Here is a 15,867-nt window from a genome sequence, read left to right on the forward strand (position 1 = left end):
TAACGATCTTTGATCATGAATGACGAATGACATTCTATTAATTTTAACTTGTAGACATATTTTTTTTATTTATAAAAAAATGAAGAAAGAAGTTGAGATTCAAATTTTTTTGATGATTACATCGTAACTTTGATTTGCAATAATGATTTTTATGCATTTTGGGTATTTCAAGAAGATTTACCAAGTCGAAGTTGGAAAAATGAAAAATCTGGTTCACATTATAGCATCTAGTTCACCATTTAATTATTGTAGAGTTCGACAATCTTTTTTTATCAAAATATTGTGAACTCGACTGTAATTAAATAACAATTGGTGAACTCAACACTTAGTAATTAAATAATTACTATACTGTGAACCAGATTTTTCAAAAAAAATTTCCAACTTTGGTACTTGATAAATCTCCTCAAAAGTTGCAAATCAAAAGTTCTGATTTAATCATCAAAAAAATTTGAATTTCTACTTCGTTCTTCATTTTTTTATGTTTATAAATGATCAAAGATTATCGAAAATGATCGCAATCAACATTGGAAAACCTAACTATGTGAAGATGGGAAATAGATAATTTGATCATTTCAATGACATTATACACGTGAGATGATGAGGCCTAAGGACGGCTAAAAAAAGAAAAATTTACTAAATGTACTATTAAGAAACCACCCAAAACTTAACTTACGAACAATTTAGGAAAAAAATCCCTTCACCAGGGTCTTTTAACTAATTTTGCCTAACTTTTAACATCACGCACAAAAAGGTCATGATAATAATTTCAGCCCTCACCTAGAGCTGTTATAATGGCCCATTTTGATCCTTGCTTTTTCCAAATCTCATAGCATTTCTGGCCATTGTTTTAAGAGTGTTGATAATATGATTCCTCAAGTTTCATGGCATTTCTGACCATTGTTTTAAGAGTGTCGATAATATGATTCCTCCATTGCATACTCAATCAACTCCCTGACATCACAAGTTCGAACCGTAGATCTTTAGCCTTGGTATACACAGTTCCCTTGGGATACACTTTTTTATGGTTCTATGGTTCTCAAACTTGCCATGCCAAGGAGTTGATGTGCCAAGTGGGGGTCATATTATCCCGACTCTTGTTTCAAAACACCAATTTACATCTCTTGTTCATGGACAAGATAAACCATTGAACTCGGTTTACAATTATTTATTTAGATATATTTATATGAAAATAGCTATAATTTTTATTTTATAAAATAAGTTATATTTGAAGAAGTTTGGTCATAAAATCGTGTTTTTTTTCCCGATAATATGAATTTAACTATTTAAAAAAAAAATTATTTCAAGTAAAATATATAAAAAATCCCGGATGACTTGTCCAAGTACCAGTTGAGATGCCATGTGTATCCATCTCGTTTATAGACAATACCGAGTTGACTTGGGCAAGTCATCTTGGTCTTGGACGATATTTGAAACCAAGCTTCTGGTACAAAATCAGCTAAACCCTGTCTCGGTATGTGAAACAGTAAGGTCGTTTGCTTGGTCATTGCCTTACTACCACAATAAACGTGGATCAAGAACCCTCAATGGCAATAAAAATGACAAGTTTGGGAGGTGGCAAATTAGAAACGAAAAAAAAAAAAAAATCCTAACAAAAACTTCAAAGATTGAAGAATCATGTCCGATTGCAGAAAATGCTAATAACCAGAGAATGTTATAGGCTAAAACAACAAAGTTTCACCACTCCTTTAGAACTTCAAGTCTCTCTCTCTCTCTCTGAGGAAATACACCAATCGAATCGATTGATGACCAACTCTGATTAGTTAATGCGACATTGCACGAGGAATCCGAGGCCTCACCGGTGTCTTCGATGGACTTACCCTAAATAACACACAAGCAGTTCACAATGTGATGATTCAGATAAAATCACAACTTGTACAAACTCACAAAAGAAACTCAGTAGAAGAGGTAGATCCTCTGCTCAAAATTGAGTGAACATACCTAACGGGAAGGGTTCCCAAAATCATCCCACTGCAATTCAGTGCAAAAATGGCACTTTCTGCCTGTGCCATGACAAGGGAAACAATTATTAGTCTCAAAAAGACATGCAGACTCATATCAAAAACAGTAGATTGGCTCCAGTTTGATGCCTTGCTTGACTCAGTTTAGCCCAGCTGCCCCTCAACTTATATCCTTATTATCTTCAAAAATACATATTGATGATTGATGTGAACCGAAATTTTTAACTGGACTTGAATCCACAACCTCAAGTTGTTTTGCAATATATCCACAAATCAAGCTACAGGTGTGAGCATTTTTTTTTCATTGATAGATAAGTGGGGGAGAAGGCCGGGTTTTGATGCTAGGCCTCAAATGTCTTTTGTGGGTAAGCTGGACTTGAACCCATGGCCTCAAACTTGAGAATTATGTGCAGTCTTTCTACAACTGGTTGGCAATTGAAACAAATTGGCTCTCATTGCTCTTAACTGTGGTAAGGGAAAGATTCCAAAGATAAATAATCTTAAACATTGCGGGAAGCATCTCCAAAATGGGGTTTGAGACCTCAAATATGGTGCAAAAGGGTATGCATGAGCTTGCTTTGTGTCTCTCTTTGACCTAGATTGGATTCTACCTCGAAAGTCTATCAACTTAATAGCTGTGGACAAGCAGTGTTCTTGATGAGAAAGGAAAAATATTCCCATTAATATGTATTTGACTCCAAGGCAAAACCTGAAAAGATTTTGTAATCTAACAATATTCCAACACGCAAAGCCACGTGGTTTCATTGGTGAAAACAATGAGAAGAGTCATTAACAATCAAATTACAACTCCAACAACTTGTAAATGCTTAAGCCTATATCGGCTCAAAATTCCAACTTTATCGAATGGAGTTCATACCATGGGGAAAAAAAGGGAGGCTACGGGCAAACATAATGAAAAGTAACCCATGATTTTGATTCTGACCTGATTGATTTCAAATCATTTTAATTGCAAAATTGAATGGAATTAGCATAATCTAGATTCTAGACACACTAGGAAAGTTGATCCAAATTTACCAAGGTAATCAAGATACTTAAATCGTATATTCCAATCCCAGCTCAAAACATACCCTAGGAATTTATGTAGATTTTCAAGAAGAAAAAAAATCATCAAAATACTGAACAGTTCCCACCACAGCTTACTTACAAATGGGCATAAAATCACTTAATCAGCCTCAATCAATTAAGGTTCTCTAAGAAGCTCCATTGAAAAATCATAGATGGAATGCACAAAAAGCTTACCACCTAGTTTCCATTTCCAAACAGACTTTTCCATCCTCCTATCAAAATTCTTTATAAAACAAATCCATAGATTCTAGAAACATAAATTTGTACAACTTGCTTTGTTTTCGCAAGAGAGCAACTCTCACCTGTTCCCTACTTTGAATCAAATTCATTCCTTTGCCAAAATCCTCAGATCTTTCCATTAGTATGCAACTGTGATTTCACTCGATAAATCTTTTTTTCCAAAAATCACAGTAAAAAACCAAAACCCAAAGCAAGTAGAAGAGGAGAAAGAGAGGAGAAGAAGAAGATTAGAGAGAGAGAGAGCCGAACACAACATAAACTATAGTCTATGGGGCCCACATAAATAACATAAGGTGGGCCCCATTAGATAAATAGCCCACCATGATTTAATTAAAAGCCCTAGGGCTGTCGCACAAACACACATGAAAAGCCTGACTGTTCATGTATATAACAGAAACATAATTCTAACACTCCCCCTCAAGTTGGAGCATACATATCAAAGATGCCCAGCTTGGTACACAAAAAAGAAAAAGATACTCGAGATAAGGGCTTAGTGAGAAAATCAGTCAAATTATCACTCAACTTCACATAAGGTGCGACAATCTGTTTATGCATGAGTAAATCCCAAACAAAGTAACAGTCAACTTCGATATGCTCGGTACACTCATGAAAGATAAGGTTGCTGATAAAAATACCAGCCTGGCTGTCACAATACATTTACATAAGTAATGAAGAATCAACACTCATATCGCGAAGAAGAGAATGAACCCACAACATCTTAGAAGAAATGTGAGCCATTACACAATATTCAACTTCAGCACTAGAACGAATCACAATGTTTTGCTTCTTACTACGCCAAGTAACAAGATTTCCACCAACAAATGTGTAATAACCAGAGGTAGAACGACAATCAAAACAATTCCCGGCTAAGTTAGCATCAAAGTATTTAGAAATAATAAAGGAAAATGAAGGACGGTACAAGAAACCCTTTCTAGGAGCATCTTTCAGATAGCGTAGAATACGACAGATAGCTTCTCAATGAGGCTATCGAAGGGCATGTATAAACTGATTGACCATTCCCACAACATAAACAATGTTAGGACGAGTAACTATGAGAAATATGAGCTTGCCAACCAACTGCCTGTATCTTTCAGTGCCCTCAAAAAACTTCCTCATGTCTAGCATCAAGTTTGACAGAAGAATCCATAAGAGTATCAACTAGACGAGATCCCAGAGTACATGTCTCAGATAATAAGTCCAACACATGCTTGTGTTCGCACAGAGTGAATCCATCCTTGGAATGTGCGACCTCAATCCTAAGGAAATAACAAAGGAGACCTAAGTCTTTTTATGGAACTGAGTACCCAAATGAACATTCAATTGGACAATACCAATAGAGTCACTTCCAATGACAATAATGTCATCCACATACACAATGAGAACTCATACTAGAGGTGGAATGCCAAGTAAATATAGAATGATCGAAGGTAGAATGTTAAAACCCATATCGAAGCATCACAGAGCTAAATTTATCAAACCAAGCACGTGGAGACTATTTCAATCCATACAATGCCTTCTTCAACTTATACAAAAGAATTTCTTTCCCTGCAACCACATAACCTGGGGGCTGATCCATATACACTTCCACTTATAAATCTCCATGAAGAAATGCATTTTTGATGTCTAATTGGTAAGCGGCCAGTTAAAACTTACTGTGACAGATAGAAGAATTCTAATAGAGTTGAGGTGAGTAACAGGTAAAAAGGTTTCACAATAATCAACACCATAAGTCTGTGTATACCCTTTAGCCACCAATTGAGTCTTATGGCAATCAACTAAGCCATCAGGTTGATACTTTACCATGTACACCCAATGACAACCAGTGGTCTTCTCTGAAGGAGGAGTGGTGAGGTCCCAAGTCTAATTTTGATAAAGGGCATGCATCTCGTCATCCATAGCAAGTTTCCATCCAAAAGAAGATAAAGCCTTGTGATAAGTACTAGGAACAGAAACAATTGACAACTAAAATGCAAAAAGTAGTTGAATGGCGATGAAAAGATACAAAATTAAAAATACGATGGTTAGTGCAGAAACAAATACCTTTCCGCAATACAATAAGCAACGTGGAGGATGCTGGTGTTATAAAAGGAGGTGGAATGTCCTCAAGAGATTTAGGTGATGGTTTGGCTACTGTTGGACCATAAAATACAACTAGGCGATGCTGAGAGCATTGATAAACTTGCAAACAATGAGGAGATGGCACTGGAAGAGGAACAATAGGCAAAACTAACTCCCCCTGACGAGAATGAACTAGATCAGAATCGAACTGACGACCCAAAGTAGATAAAAACAATGTCGACTCAAAAAAGGTGACATCAACACTAGTATAATACCGACGTCTTACATGATCATAACAACGATAGCTCTTTTGAATCTTGAGATAACCCAAGAAGACACTTAATAACACAAGGAGACAACTTATCATGAACAGTCCCAAGAATGTTGATGATGGACACACAACCAAAGACATGCAGAATAAGAAAAAAGGGCGTGGCCTTACGATATAACAAAGAGAAGGGTGTTTGACCACCTAGAACAGATGTAGGAACTCGATTAATGAGGTAACAAGCAATAAGAACACCATCAATCCAATAAGGTTTAGGAATGGACATGTTAAACAATAAGATGCAGGTCACATCCTAAAGATGCCGAAGTTTATGTTCAACAATGCCATTCTATTGGGAGGTATGTGGACAAGTAGTCTAATGGATAATATCAAGGTCTTTGCAAAGATTAGACATAGTGTTTTGGGCATACTCAAGGGCTTGTCAGAACGAAATTCTTTAACACGAAGTTCAAACTAAACAAATATTTTATTATAAAAGCTAAGAAAATTTTGGATAGTTCAGAACGGCTTTTCGTTAAAAAAAAAAAACCAAGTCATTCTAGAGTAATCATCCACAAAAATGACAAAATAAGAAAAACCAAAAGGTACTTTATTCTTACAGGACCCAAAATGTCTGAATGGACTGCATCAAAAGGACTCAAGTAACAACTCTCTAGGCTAGGAAAATTACTACGGTGATGCTTGCTTAACTTATAAACCTCACATTCTAATATTGAAATAATACTCAATGTGGGAACAACTTGACACAAATTCTAAAATGACGAGTGACCCAAATGATAATGTCACTGTAGAGGAGAGACGACAACACTCAAAGTAAGAATCGACTCATCACAATCCAAAAAATATGACCCATTCCATTCATGCCCTGAACCAATCACGTTCATCATCTTGAGGTCCTAAAAAACGCAGGAGATAGGAGAAAAGGTTACAAAACAATTTAGTGATTTTGTTAGCTGACTTACAGATAGAAGATTAAAAATAAATTGAGGAACAAATAAGCGAGAAGCGAGTGTCATGGAGTTGATAGTGTAAAGAACACCAATGTCAAGGACAGGATGAGAAGAACCATCAACTAAAATAATATGAGATCTAAATAAGTGAAAATTAGAAAAAAGGGAAAAGATACCAGACATATGAGCACTAGCACCAGAGTCAATAACCAAGGAAGATGAAGGGAATCGAGTAACTACACAAGCAGAATTACCTATATTGACCATACTTGTTGTGAGAGAAGATGAAGGAAAGGGTAGACATGACAACTTCCAAGGATCTGATTGAGTTAAGCAGTACGATTGTCTTGAGACTCAGAATTAATAATCGAGAGTCTGGAAGCAGATGGTTGAATGACATATGTGGAGGATGTATCAATAGATGCATCGTGGGCATAGTCAAGACGTCCCATTAGTCCCAACAACAATCTTTAGTATGCCCTGTCTTATCACAATAGTTGCATTTCCAATTTGACCAATTGGTACCATGGCTAGAAACAATACCATCACCACGACCCCCATGGGTTCCACCACTGCGAGTATCGCCGTGTCCACTACGAGAAATCCCACGAGTACCATCACTAGTGATTAAGCCAAATGACTTGTTAAGAGAAGAGGGAGTTGAGTGCGTAAAAAATACCCTTTGAAGGCGAGAATAAGCATTCGCTGCAAAAGGAAGTCGCTCACCAACCAAAAGTTGATCCTTGAATACATTGTACTATGAGTTAAGACTGGACAACATCAATGCGAACTATTCTCGTTGGCGTCGCTAAACTTCCAAATCAGTGCTCAAAGGTTAATTCTTCCCATATGCCTTTCAGATTGCTGTGATGTTCATTTAGGGGTATCACCCTATTTGGTATAAACATGTGCTCAAACACCCTAGTCAGATTACTTTTTTGAGAGTACATCACTGCAAGAGAGCTTCAAATCTTCTTTGCAGTATCAAGGAGTTGGACATTGGAAGTCACAAGCAGCTTCGTGCTTAACTAAAGCTAGGTCCTAAGCAATGAATTTTCACTCCACAAATCTTCATAGTTCTTTGAATCCTTAGGAACATAGTCACCAAGTCGGGGTTCGGGAAAAAGTCGGCAAGGGAAAAATTGAAAAAAAAATCGAGAAAAAATCGAAATAGTGTTAGGACAATGTATTTTTTTCTATTAAGTCGTGTTATCATTTACATCATCAAATCCTATTTTAACTTTAAGAATAAATGGTCTATGAAAAAAACCTTTTAAAAAGTGACGATTAAATCATTTTTTTTATTAAATCGCGACTTTTTCAAAAGTCTCACAACTTTCTTAAAAAGTCGTGATTTAATCACTAGTCTTTAAAATCACGATTTAATCAAAGACTTTTTGGAAAGTCGGTGAGTATGCTCAGGAGGAGGATCTTCAACAAGGAACTTTATTTTTTTCTTGGCTCTTAGGAACACATTTATAGCATAGGACCAAGAATAGTAGTTATTTCCATTCAACCATCCCGAAGTAATTGTTTTTGTCAAATCATCACTTGAAGAGCTCCGCTCATCCATTAGAACCACCACGAAGAGGAGCATACACACAACGAGGGAGAAAACAATCAATGTAAAAGACACCTAAGAGATGTGCAGCAAAGGTTGGAGGTGAAAGAACTCCACCAATTTTGGGTAAATCAAAAATCCAATTTCCACCAAAAAACTGACCTAGACACCACACACCACAATTAAACATTTTAAAACAACTGAAAAATAGCACCACACAGCCCCAAAACTCAGTCACAACCAACCATAAATATACAACCACGACTTAGATACACATCTAGGGTTTATCTTGAAACAACACAACGAACCGAAGTTCTTTTCACCACAAAACTGCACAAATAAAAGTTCAACTGCAAAAGAAAAAAAGGGTTTAAATAAAACCTAAAAAAATTGAAGGAAAAAAAAAAAGCTCCGCTCTGATACCAAGTAAGAAACCCAAACCTAGAGCAACTAGAAGAGAGAGAGGAGAAGAAGAAGATTAGAGAGAGAGAGACGAACACAACATAAGTTATAGGATCCGGCCTCTATTTATTAAAAACAACTAATAAAAAGTATGTGGTGCCCACATAAATAACATAAGGTAGCCTACCTCGATTGAATTAAAAGTTCTAGGGCTGTTGCACAAACACAGAACAGCCTGGCTGTTCGTGTATATAACAGAAACAAAGTTCTGTTATACAGAATTCTAACAATTACCATAACCATTTCCAAAGCAGTTGTTAATATTTCTTCATTTTTTCGAAGTGCTTCGATCATAATCCCCGATTTCATTATGTTTAATTCACCAAAATTCTTAGGTTATACCATTTTCTGATGAACTAAATGAAATCTCTATTTTGCTCCTTCAGACTCCAAGAAATCCCTTCGAAGAATTTTTAAGCTGGTTGGCTACCAACACATGAAATCTAAGTGAAACAGTATATTTGACAAGTATGCATGCAAGAATGAGGGGAATTCCTCCTCCAAAGAAATGGAAACTCTTCATTCAAAATTCCTAATAGTTTTTTGATCATTACTATAATAGGTCAGTAAGAAATCTCTTTAAATTTTTTCAAATTATTTTATAGCTAGAATCGTGTGAATTCTGAAAGGCGCCATGTAAGACTAAGAGACATGTAAGCTTGCAAGAGTGCTTTTAATAAAAGTAGTCATTTCAGCTTTTGATATGTGAACTATGCGCAATGGCGTAGCTTGTACAGATTGGTAAGTCAATGAACAATTATATTGTAAAATCTTATGGTAATAACCAAAGTGAAAATACAAAGCCTTTGCAGAATCTTCATCTTTAACTTAAAAATAGTAATCAATTAATGCAACCATCCAGTTATCGCCTATGATACCTAGATTCTTCAAAATATTTAGGGTACATAATATAATACTGATATTGTATTGGACATTGCATGGACACTTTTTGGTTGTACTTGTATAGGATAGAATTTGGACTGAATCCTGGCTTTACACGTAGCGGGATTTAAGAAGAGTACAAAGGATAGGAGAGATTACATTCCAGCTCAATTTAACCCCAGGATACCTGCGGTCTAGATTAGCTCAGCTTGGTTGAGCTGAGCTAAACTGTTCATTTTTCGGAATAGTTGGGACAAACTCAGATGGTTGGGATGAACTCAACCATGCTCCCAATGAGTTAGGAAAATATCCCAAGAATCTTGGAAAAGTTGACTGTATTGATCAAGTTCTTTCCAAATGGATAAATTTCTACCTTGTTAAGGCTTTCCCTTGACGAACCCGAAGATCCAAAAAAGAATCATCAAGAATTCCCTTCTATAAGGAAAGGGGTTGATGTGTCAAGGAAAGAGATTAGCCTATAATAGAGGAGGAAGCCATATTAGAAGGGACTTTTAGGTGGTGATTCAATTTTATAACCATTATTTTCTACAACTTAGATACTAACTTGATCATCGGAGGGTATTTGGCACCACGCCGATTCCCCAACTAGGTGGAAGTAGATAGATTTACCATTAAAGGTAGTGTTGAGGTGCTCGAGGTACATTTACAATTACCATGAACATGGCTTCCATGATCTCTAGAAACTGCTAAAGTTGATCAACCACCACCACCATTACTATTATTTGATAACGTCTCTTAAATCAAGAAAAAAAACATTAGTAAGACATGGGAGGTCCTGGTTGCCCAAGATTTGAGACCTAACAGCCTCATACTCTGGCTTGAGTGAGTGGAATAGGAACGTGGACATGGAATAGTTTTTGTTTAGTTACCATGTGGTTCCAATGCAATGGTCAGAGGAAGGAAAACAGAGATCTCCAGTCTCCAGAAAATAGGATGTTCTAGTATGCCTTATCCACATTCTTAATGTCATTCTTGATTATGCCTGTTCCAAGATTGAATCTTTATTGTGTAATATCTATTCATTTAATCAAAAAAAAGTCTCTTTATGATTCTTGATTGGATTATTATTGATCTTTATCGAGTCTTTATCAATTCTTTTTTTATAAGGATTGATTATGGATGGATCTTTGAGGATTTTTTTATTGAATCTGTATGTGATTGATGTGGATTCTTGTTATTATTTGATAACATCACTTTCTTGAATCAAGAAAAAAACATTAGTAAGAGATGGCAAGTCTTGACTGCCCAATATTTGAGACCTAACAAACTCAAACTCTAGCTTGAGTGAGAATAGCAACCTCATCACTTCTCTATCCTCTCTTTTGTTTATCTATCTACTGAATATCACTAGCCATAGGCTGATAATGATTTAATTCCTCACATACACGTATCATGGTTACAAAAATCTGCTCAAATGTATTGTCGTCTTGTTGTAGAGAAAAATGCTCATGTGTGAGTAAATAAATTCTGGTGATATCATTAGATCCTGAGTACATATTCTTCATCCGCTCCCATATCTCCTTAGTTGGGTCGAAGAACATAAAATTAGTACTCATTTGTGGCTCCATATTGTTCCACATCCATGTCACGATCTGAGCAACTTCTTACTCTCATTCAACAATCACAATAAGATCATGAAAAATAGGTTTATCCCTAATCAGGTGGCTACATTTCCCCTTCGCTTTTAAAAATACCTCTACTGCTTTAGACCAATGAATGTAATTGCTTCCTAATTCTAATGGAAGTCATCTGAACCCCTACAAGGTCTTGGGAAACCCCCATGATCGTTTTCTACTCCATAAATCAACTATAAAAACACAATAGAATTTCTTTAGAAATTTGTGGTGCTTTTACCACAATTAAGATTTGTGAAAAATCCTCAGAAACTACTAGAAAAATCTCTCTGGTGAAATCAGACAACCTAAAACTGAGCGAAAAACCCTTCTAGTGAAATCTCACAACTTAGAATAGGCAAAGAGGATCTATTGGCCTCAAAAAAACACACAAACAACAACAGTCACCTTCTACTACACGAAAAATGCCACAAAACTTACCCGCAACATCACCAAACCACTAAAATCCTTGTGAGGCTTTAACATATGAGAGTATCCACAGGCCCACGACTAAAATGATCCTCTACGTAGAGGATTTAAACACCAAGTAATTCACAAGCTTCAATCAGATCAACAAAATTTGATTTTCCTAAATTGAAGAGGAAGCGTGTCAAAGAAAATGAATCCATCCATAACTATCAACCTCACACGCATATATCCCTAATACTAATAACTTATTACTCCTAGAAATAAACAAAAATAAAAAGTGATGACAAGAATTCCACAACATTTTATTACATGGTGGTTAAGATATTTAAGAAAAAAACTGCAAAAAATAATTATAATTATAAATGAAAATTATCATAATCATGTTACTTTAACTACACAAAATGCGTATAACTAAATGTTAATGTTTTCTTTATAGCCCAATGCTCAATTAGCTGCCACCTACCTCGTAAAAGTCAACCTCTTTTCTAACCATTTCTGTGTTGTTCGTTAGTTTGGTATTTTAGAAGCTACTCCATTTGTGATCTCATTTCATTTCGACAAGTTATGTATTGTATAGATTATTAACTGTTGAGCTCAAGTATCCCTGGCCGTTTCTTTTTAATTTTTTTTTTTTTTTTTTTAGTTAGTAAAATTTCAAGTAACTAGAATATAATCGATTCAATGAATGCTCTGACATGCCCTGCAATGCATAGAATATGGATGCAAGGCACTGTATTATTCTAAATTCTTTTTTTTTTGATCGATGTATTATTCTAAATTCTCCAAGATGTTCAAAAAAAATTTAGAGTTTTCAATGAAATTTATTTTTACAGATAATTAATCTATCTTTTTTTTTATTCATTTATGTATTTTCCGTATTTTATAGGAATGCTGGACTTGAACCCAAAACCTCAAAGTTGCATTGCAATATGTCAATCAATTAAGCCATGTGTCCAAGACCAGATAACTAATCGATCATAACTGATATCTGGTAATTAATGAATGCTATGAATAATTTACAAGTCATATTTGTTAAACTATATAATTTTTATTGGATATTACATAATTTTTTATTTAAAATATTGAAAAATATATATTTTTCTAAAGACCAAGTTATAAAGAGGTAAACATAAATAAAATATAATTCGTCCATGCATAGTCATAGACTTTTAGGTTGAAATTCTTTACCCCAAAAAGCCTTGGTCATGCACACAGAAACGTAATTGCACCATGGACAATAGAAATATAAACCACTATGATGTAACTACATCAAGTGATTTTGACAGAAATTTTGCCAAAAAAATAAAATAAAATTATGCCCTTTGATGTACTGGTAAAAAAGTTCCTCTCGATGCTGAGACCAAGGGAAAAGGATTTTTGTAAAATTATGGAGTTTTAATACCTTGTTTCTGAGAAAATATAGCTCAAATTTTATATTATAACACATGTGTAGGTATGTCATGTGTCGATGTTTCGAGTCTCACCAAAAACCAGTGTCAAACACTGATACAAGTGTGCATGTCATTGTTACATACTTAATACAAGTTTCATTTGATTTTCCATGATGTGAGTAAAATGACTAAAATAGGCATCGTACTGATATATTTTGTGGGACGCCCATATCCTTAACCATGTCTTGGAACTCAGTAAAACGAAGGATCATTCTGTGCTCATATCTGTATCTATAATACAACAGCCAATGTTATCAATTGCTTTAATACAGCAGTTTGAAAGCTTACCGTAATGAACTCAACAAATGCAATGCGTGTTGAGTGCACATGATCCCCCAAAAGCCTAAGACGAGAAACCTGTAAATGACAAAGTGAGCCAACTATGTAAGTAACAACTACTTACTGCTAATAATGTTTGGCAACCACTCAGAAAAATAAGTCATGGAATTGTGCAGACCTGACCACATGTTAATTCAAAGAAAATTTTTACGTCAGTTTGTGAAACCTGCACCAGAATAAAATATGTTCAACTTGGAAATATGTCAAAATTTATTCCATTATGGACAATGAATGAATAATCTTGACAACATAATGCCCAAGGTCAATTTCAAAATCAATATGATAAGTTAAAATGGAACAAAGTGTGCATCGAATCCATGTTTCAAATTCTGATTTTTGGTTACATTTCAGACTGCTTGGAAATGAATCTTGCATAGAAATATTTCGACCATTGTAAAATTGCTGCAGTGAAAAGCAGTGGAAATGATGGAAATATTATGGGAATATGCCAATGCATAATATTTCTAAGTTTGAGCAAGAAAGGATGAACATACTCGGAGGCATGGTTCAAAGTTTCATGTTGCTTTGGAAGTATTATACTAATACTATTTTCTTTTATAATAGTTTTCGTAACTAAAATTAATAGTTTCAGGTTGTGATTTTATGTATCCCCTCATGCGATTAAACCTAAGAGGGATTTTTGGTGGTTCGTGCTGTTCCAAGTTAGTTGGTGGTATTTTTCGTGAAATCAAGCCTACAAACCTGTTTCTAGACCATTATGGCCTAGGTGATTTCTTCTGGAGGTTGTTACTCCAACTTTTGGTATAATTTCATCAAGTGTCAAAAGTTCGGAGATCTCATCTGGAGGTTGTTTTCTCCATATTTTAGGTGTGATTTGATCAAAAAGGACTTCAAATCAAATCTTTCTTCTATTCTAGGTGCTTGTTCCTGGATAGAGTGTAGAGTGCTTCCAGTTCAGTTTATCAGTTGAATTTGGAGGTTTTCTGTGATTCTTGGCTTTTAGAAATTCATGAGTGAGGGAGAGGGTTTCTTAGTAGAAAATCGATAAAGAACTAGGTTAAAAAAACCCTAAATCAGTTTGTGGGGAAACACTACAAAATTGTAGAACAATCTACTGTAGTTTATCTCATGGAGCAGATGACAAATATGGAGTTATCTTCGGATCTTGTTGGGGTTCAGATATGATGCATCTTGATTTCTTATTCCCTATATTAGCAGGTGAAAAGAGTAACAAATTGGTTCACTTCGAGGGGAACCAGAGCCTCCAAGACTTGTTATGAAGTTCAAATAGAAATTTCAGAGATGATTTTATTCAGTCCAGCAGCAACTTAAATACAAATAAAATGAGAGCCGTTGAGGCTAGTACTCAACTTTTCTCTAACACCCACTAGCTAACCAAGTCAGCTACCCACTCTCTATAAAGGAGGAAACGGTACCTATGTTATTGGACTTCCCTTTTATTTCAGAGACAAGCTCTCCCCTTTAACAATATTCACTCCCTACTACCCAACCTACCATGCTAACATACCCCCAAGTAACAGAAACACATCAAGATAACTTTCATTAAACTCAATGAAAGTAATATAACATTTTGTGGCCAAAGCAATGGAGACATTCTTGAAAGCAAAGGGCAAACATAATCATCTAATCACGAATATACGCAATTCTAACGATTCTAATGTGATTTAGTTGTGGGAGTAACAAGATACTCAGATTGTCATATGGATGTGGGATATTCTGGAATGACATATCAGTGCCAACTTCATGTTCTCGGACAGAGCCAAGGAGACCATGGAAAAAATGAATTATATGTATTCCGAATCAAACAATATCACTCGGATTTATGAGCTCACTCAAGAGTATTTCTCTTTCCAGCAAAATAATAAAGCCCTGGGCCAGATTTTCGCATCTATGATGCATGTGCATGAAGAGCTTAATCAGTACCAACCAATTACCAGTGATGTACAGAAGACGCAGAAACAAAAGGAAAATACGGAGGTGATTAGACTTCTTTCCTCCCTCAGGTCAGAGTAAGCAGCAGTTAAATAACAGATCTTGAGTAACAAAAGAGTTTCCATCCCTTGCTGATGTTTCTCTCGACTCGAGATAGAGTTGATTGGTAAAGTAGGATATGAAAACTAATTTTCCAGTTGGATCACGTTCGTACCATCCAATATGTATCAAACATAACTATCAGAAAAACAAATGCATCAAAGACATAAAGAGACAAAAAAAAACTGATTATCTTCATTTTTTTTAATGATACTATTAATTAAATCAATATAGTTATTTGTAAACACTTTCTCTTTCATGCAAAGAATCATGTATTTGAATCAATATACCAGTGAAGCACGTATTAAATCAATATACTTATTTGATCAATTATTGTTAATGTCACAATGCTTGGGATTTCGATCATCTCAGATGACTATCTCAATGTTAAGTGACTTGAGATCAAGATGGAGACTTTGAACTAAAAGGGCATAGTTGTACTTGTTGTTGAGCACTATAATCCGTAAGTAATTTAAATTCCTTAGTTGCTACTA

At 35.3% G+C, this 15,867-nt stretch overlaps 1 protein-coding gene across 3 annotated transcripts in view; it reads right to left on the bottom strand.

The window, feature by feature from the left end:
• Positions 1–1,607: 1,607 nt before the first annotated feature.
• LOC147410796 (polyadenylate-binding protein-interacting protein 9-like) overlaps positions 1,608–15,867 on the bottom strand; it is a 37,967-nt gene continuing 23,707 nt past the window's right edge. For 2 of the 3 annotated variants that reach the window (XM_086440196.1, XM_086440187.1), the window contains exons 7-9: positions 13,479–13,526; positions 13,310–13,378; positions 3,796–5,541 (exon numbers count right to left, since the gene is read on the bottom strand). In XM_086440196.1, coding sequence (XP_086296322.1) covers positions 5,245–5,541; positions 13,310–13,378; positions 13,479–13,526 — 414 coding nt within the window. In that variant the 3' untranslated portion in view covers positions 3,796–5,244. Of the gene's footprint in view, positions 1,840–1,959; positions 2,022–3,795; positions 5,542–13,309; positions 13,379–13,478; positions 13,527–15,867 lie in introns of those variants that run through there. The other variant, XM_086440202.1, reaches the window with a different exon arrangement.

This window comes from Akebia trifoliata, chromosome 1 (genome assembly GCF_017979445.1).
Source record: "Akebia trifoliata isolate Shusen 1 chromosome 1, ASM1797944v1, whole genome shotgun sequence".
Classification (NCBI taxonomy): domain Eukaryota; kingdom Viridiplantae; phylum Streptophyta; class Magnoliopsida; order Ranunculales; family Lardizabalaceae; genus Akebia; species Akebia trifoliata.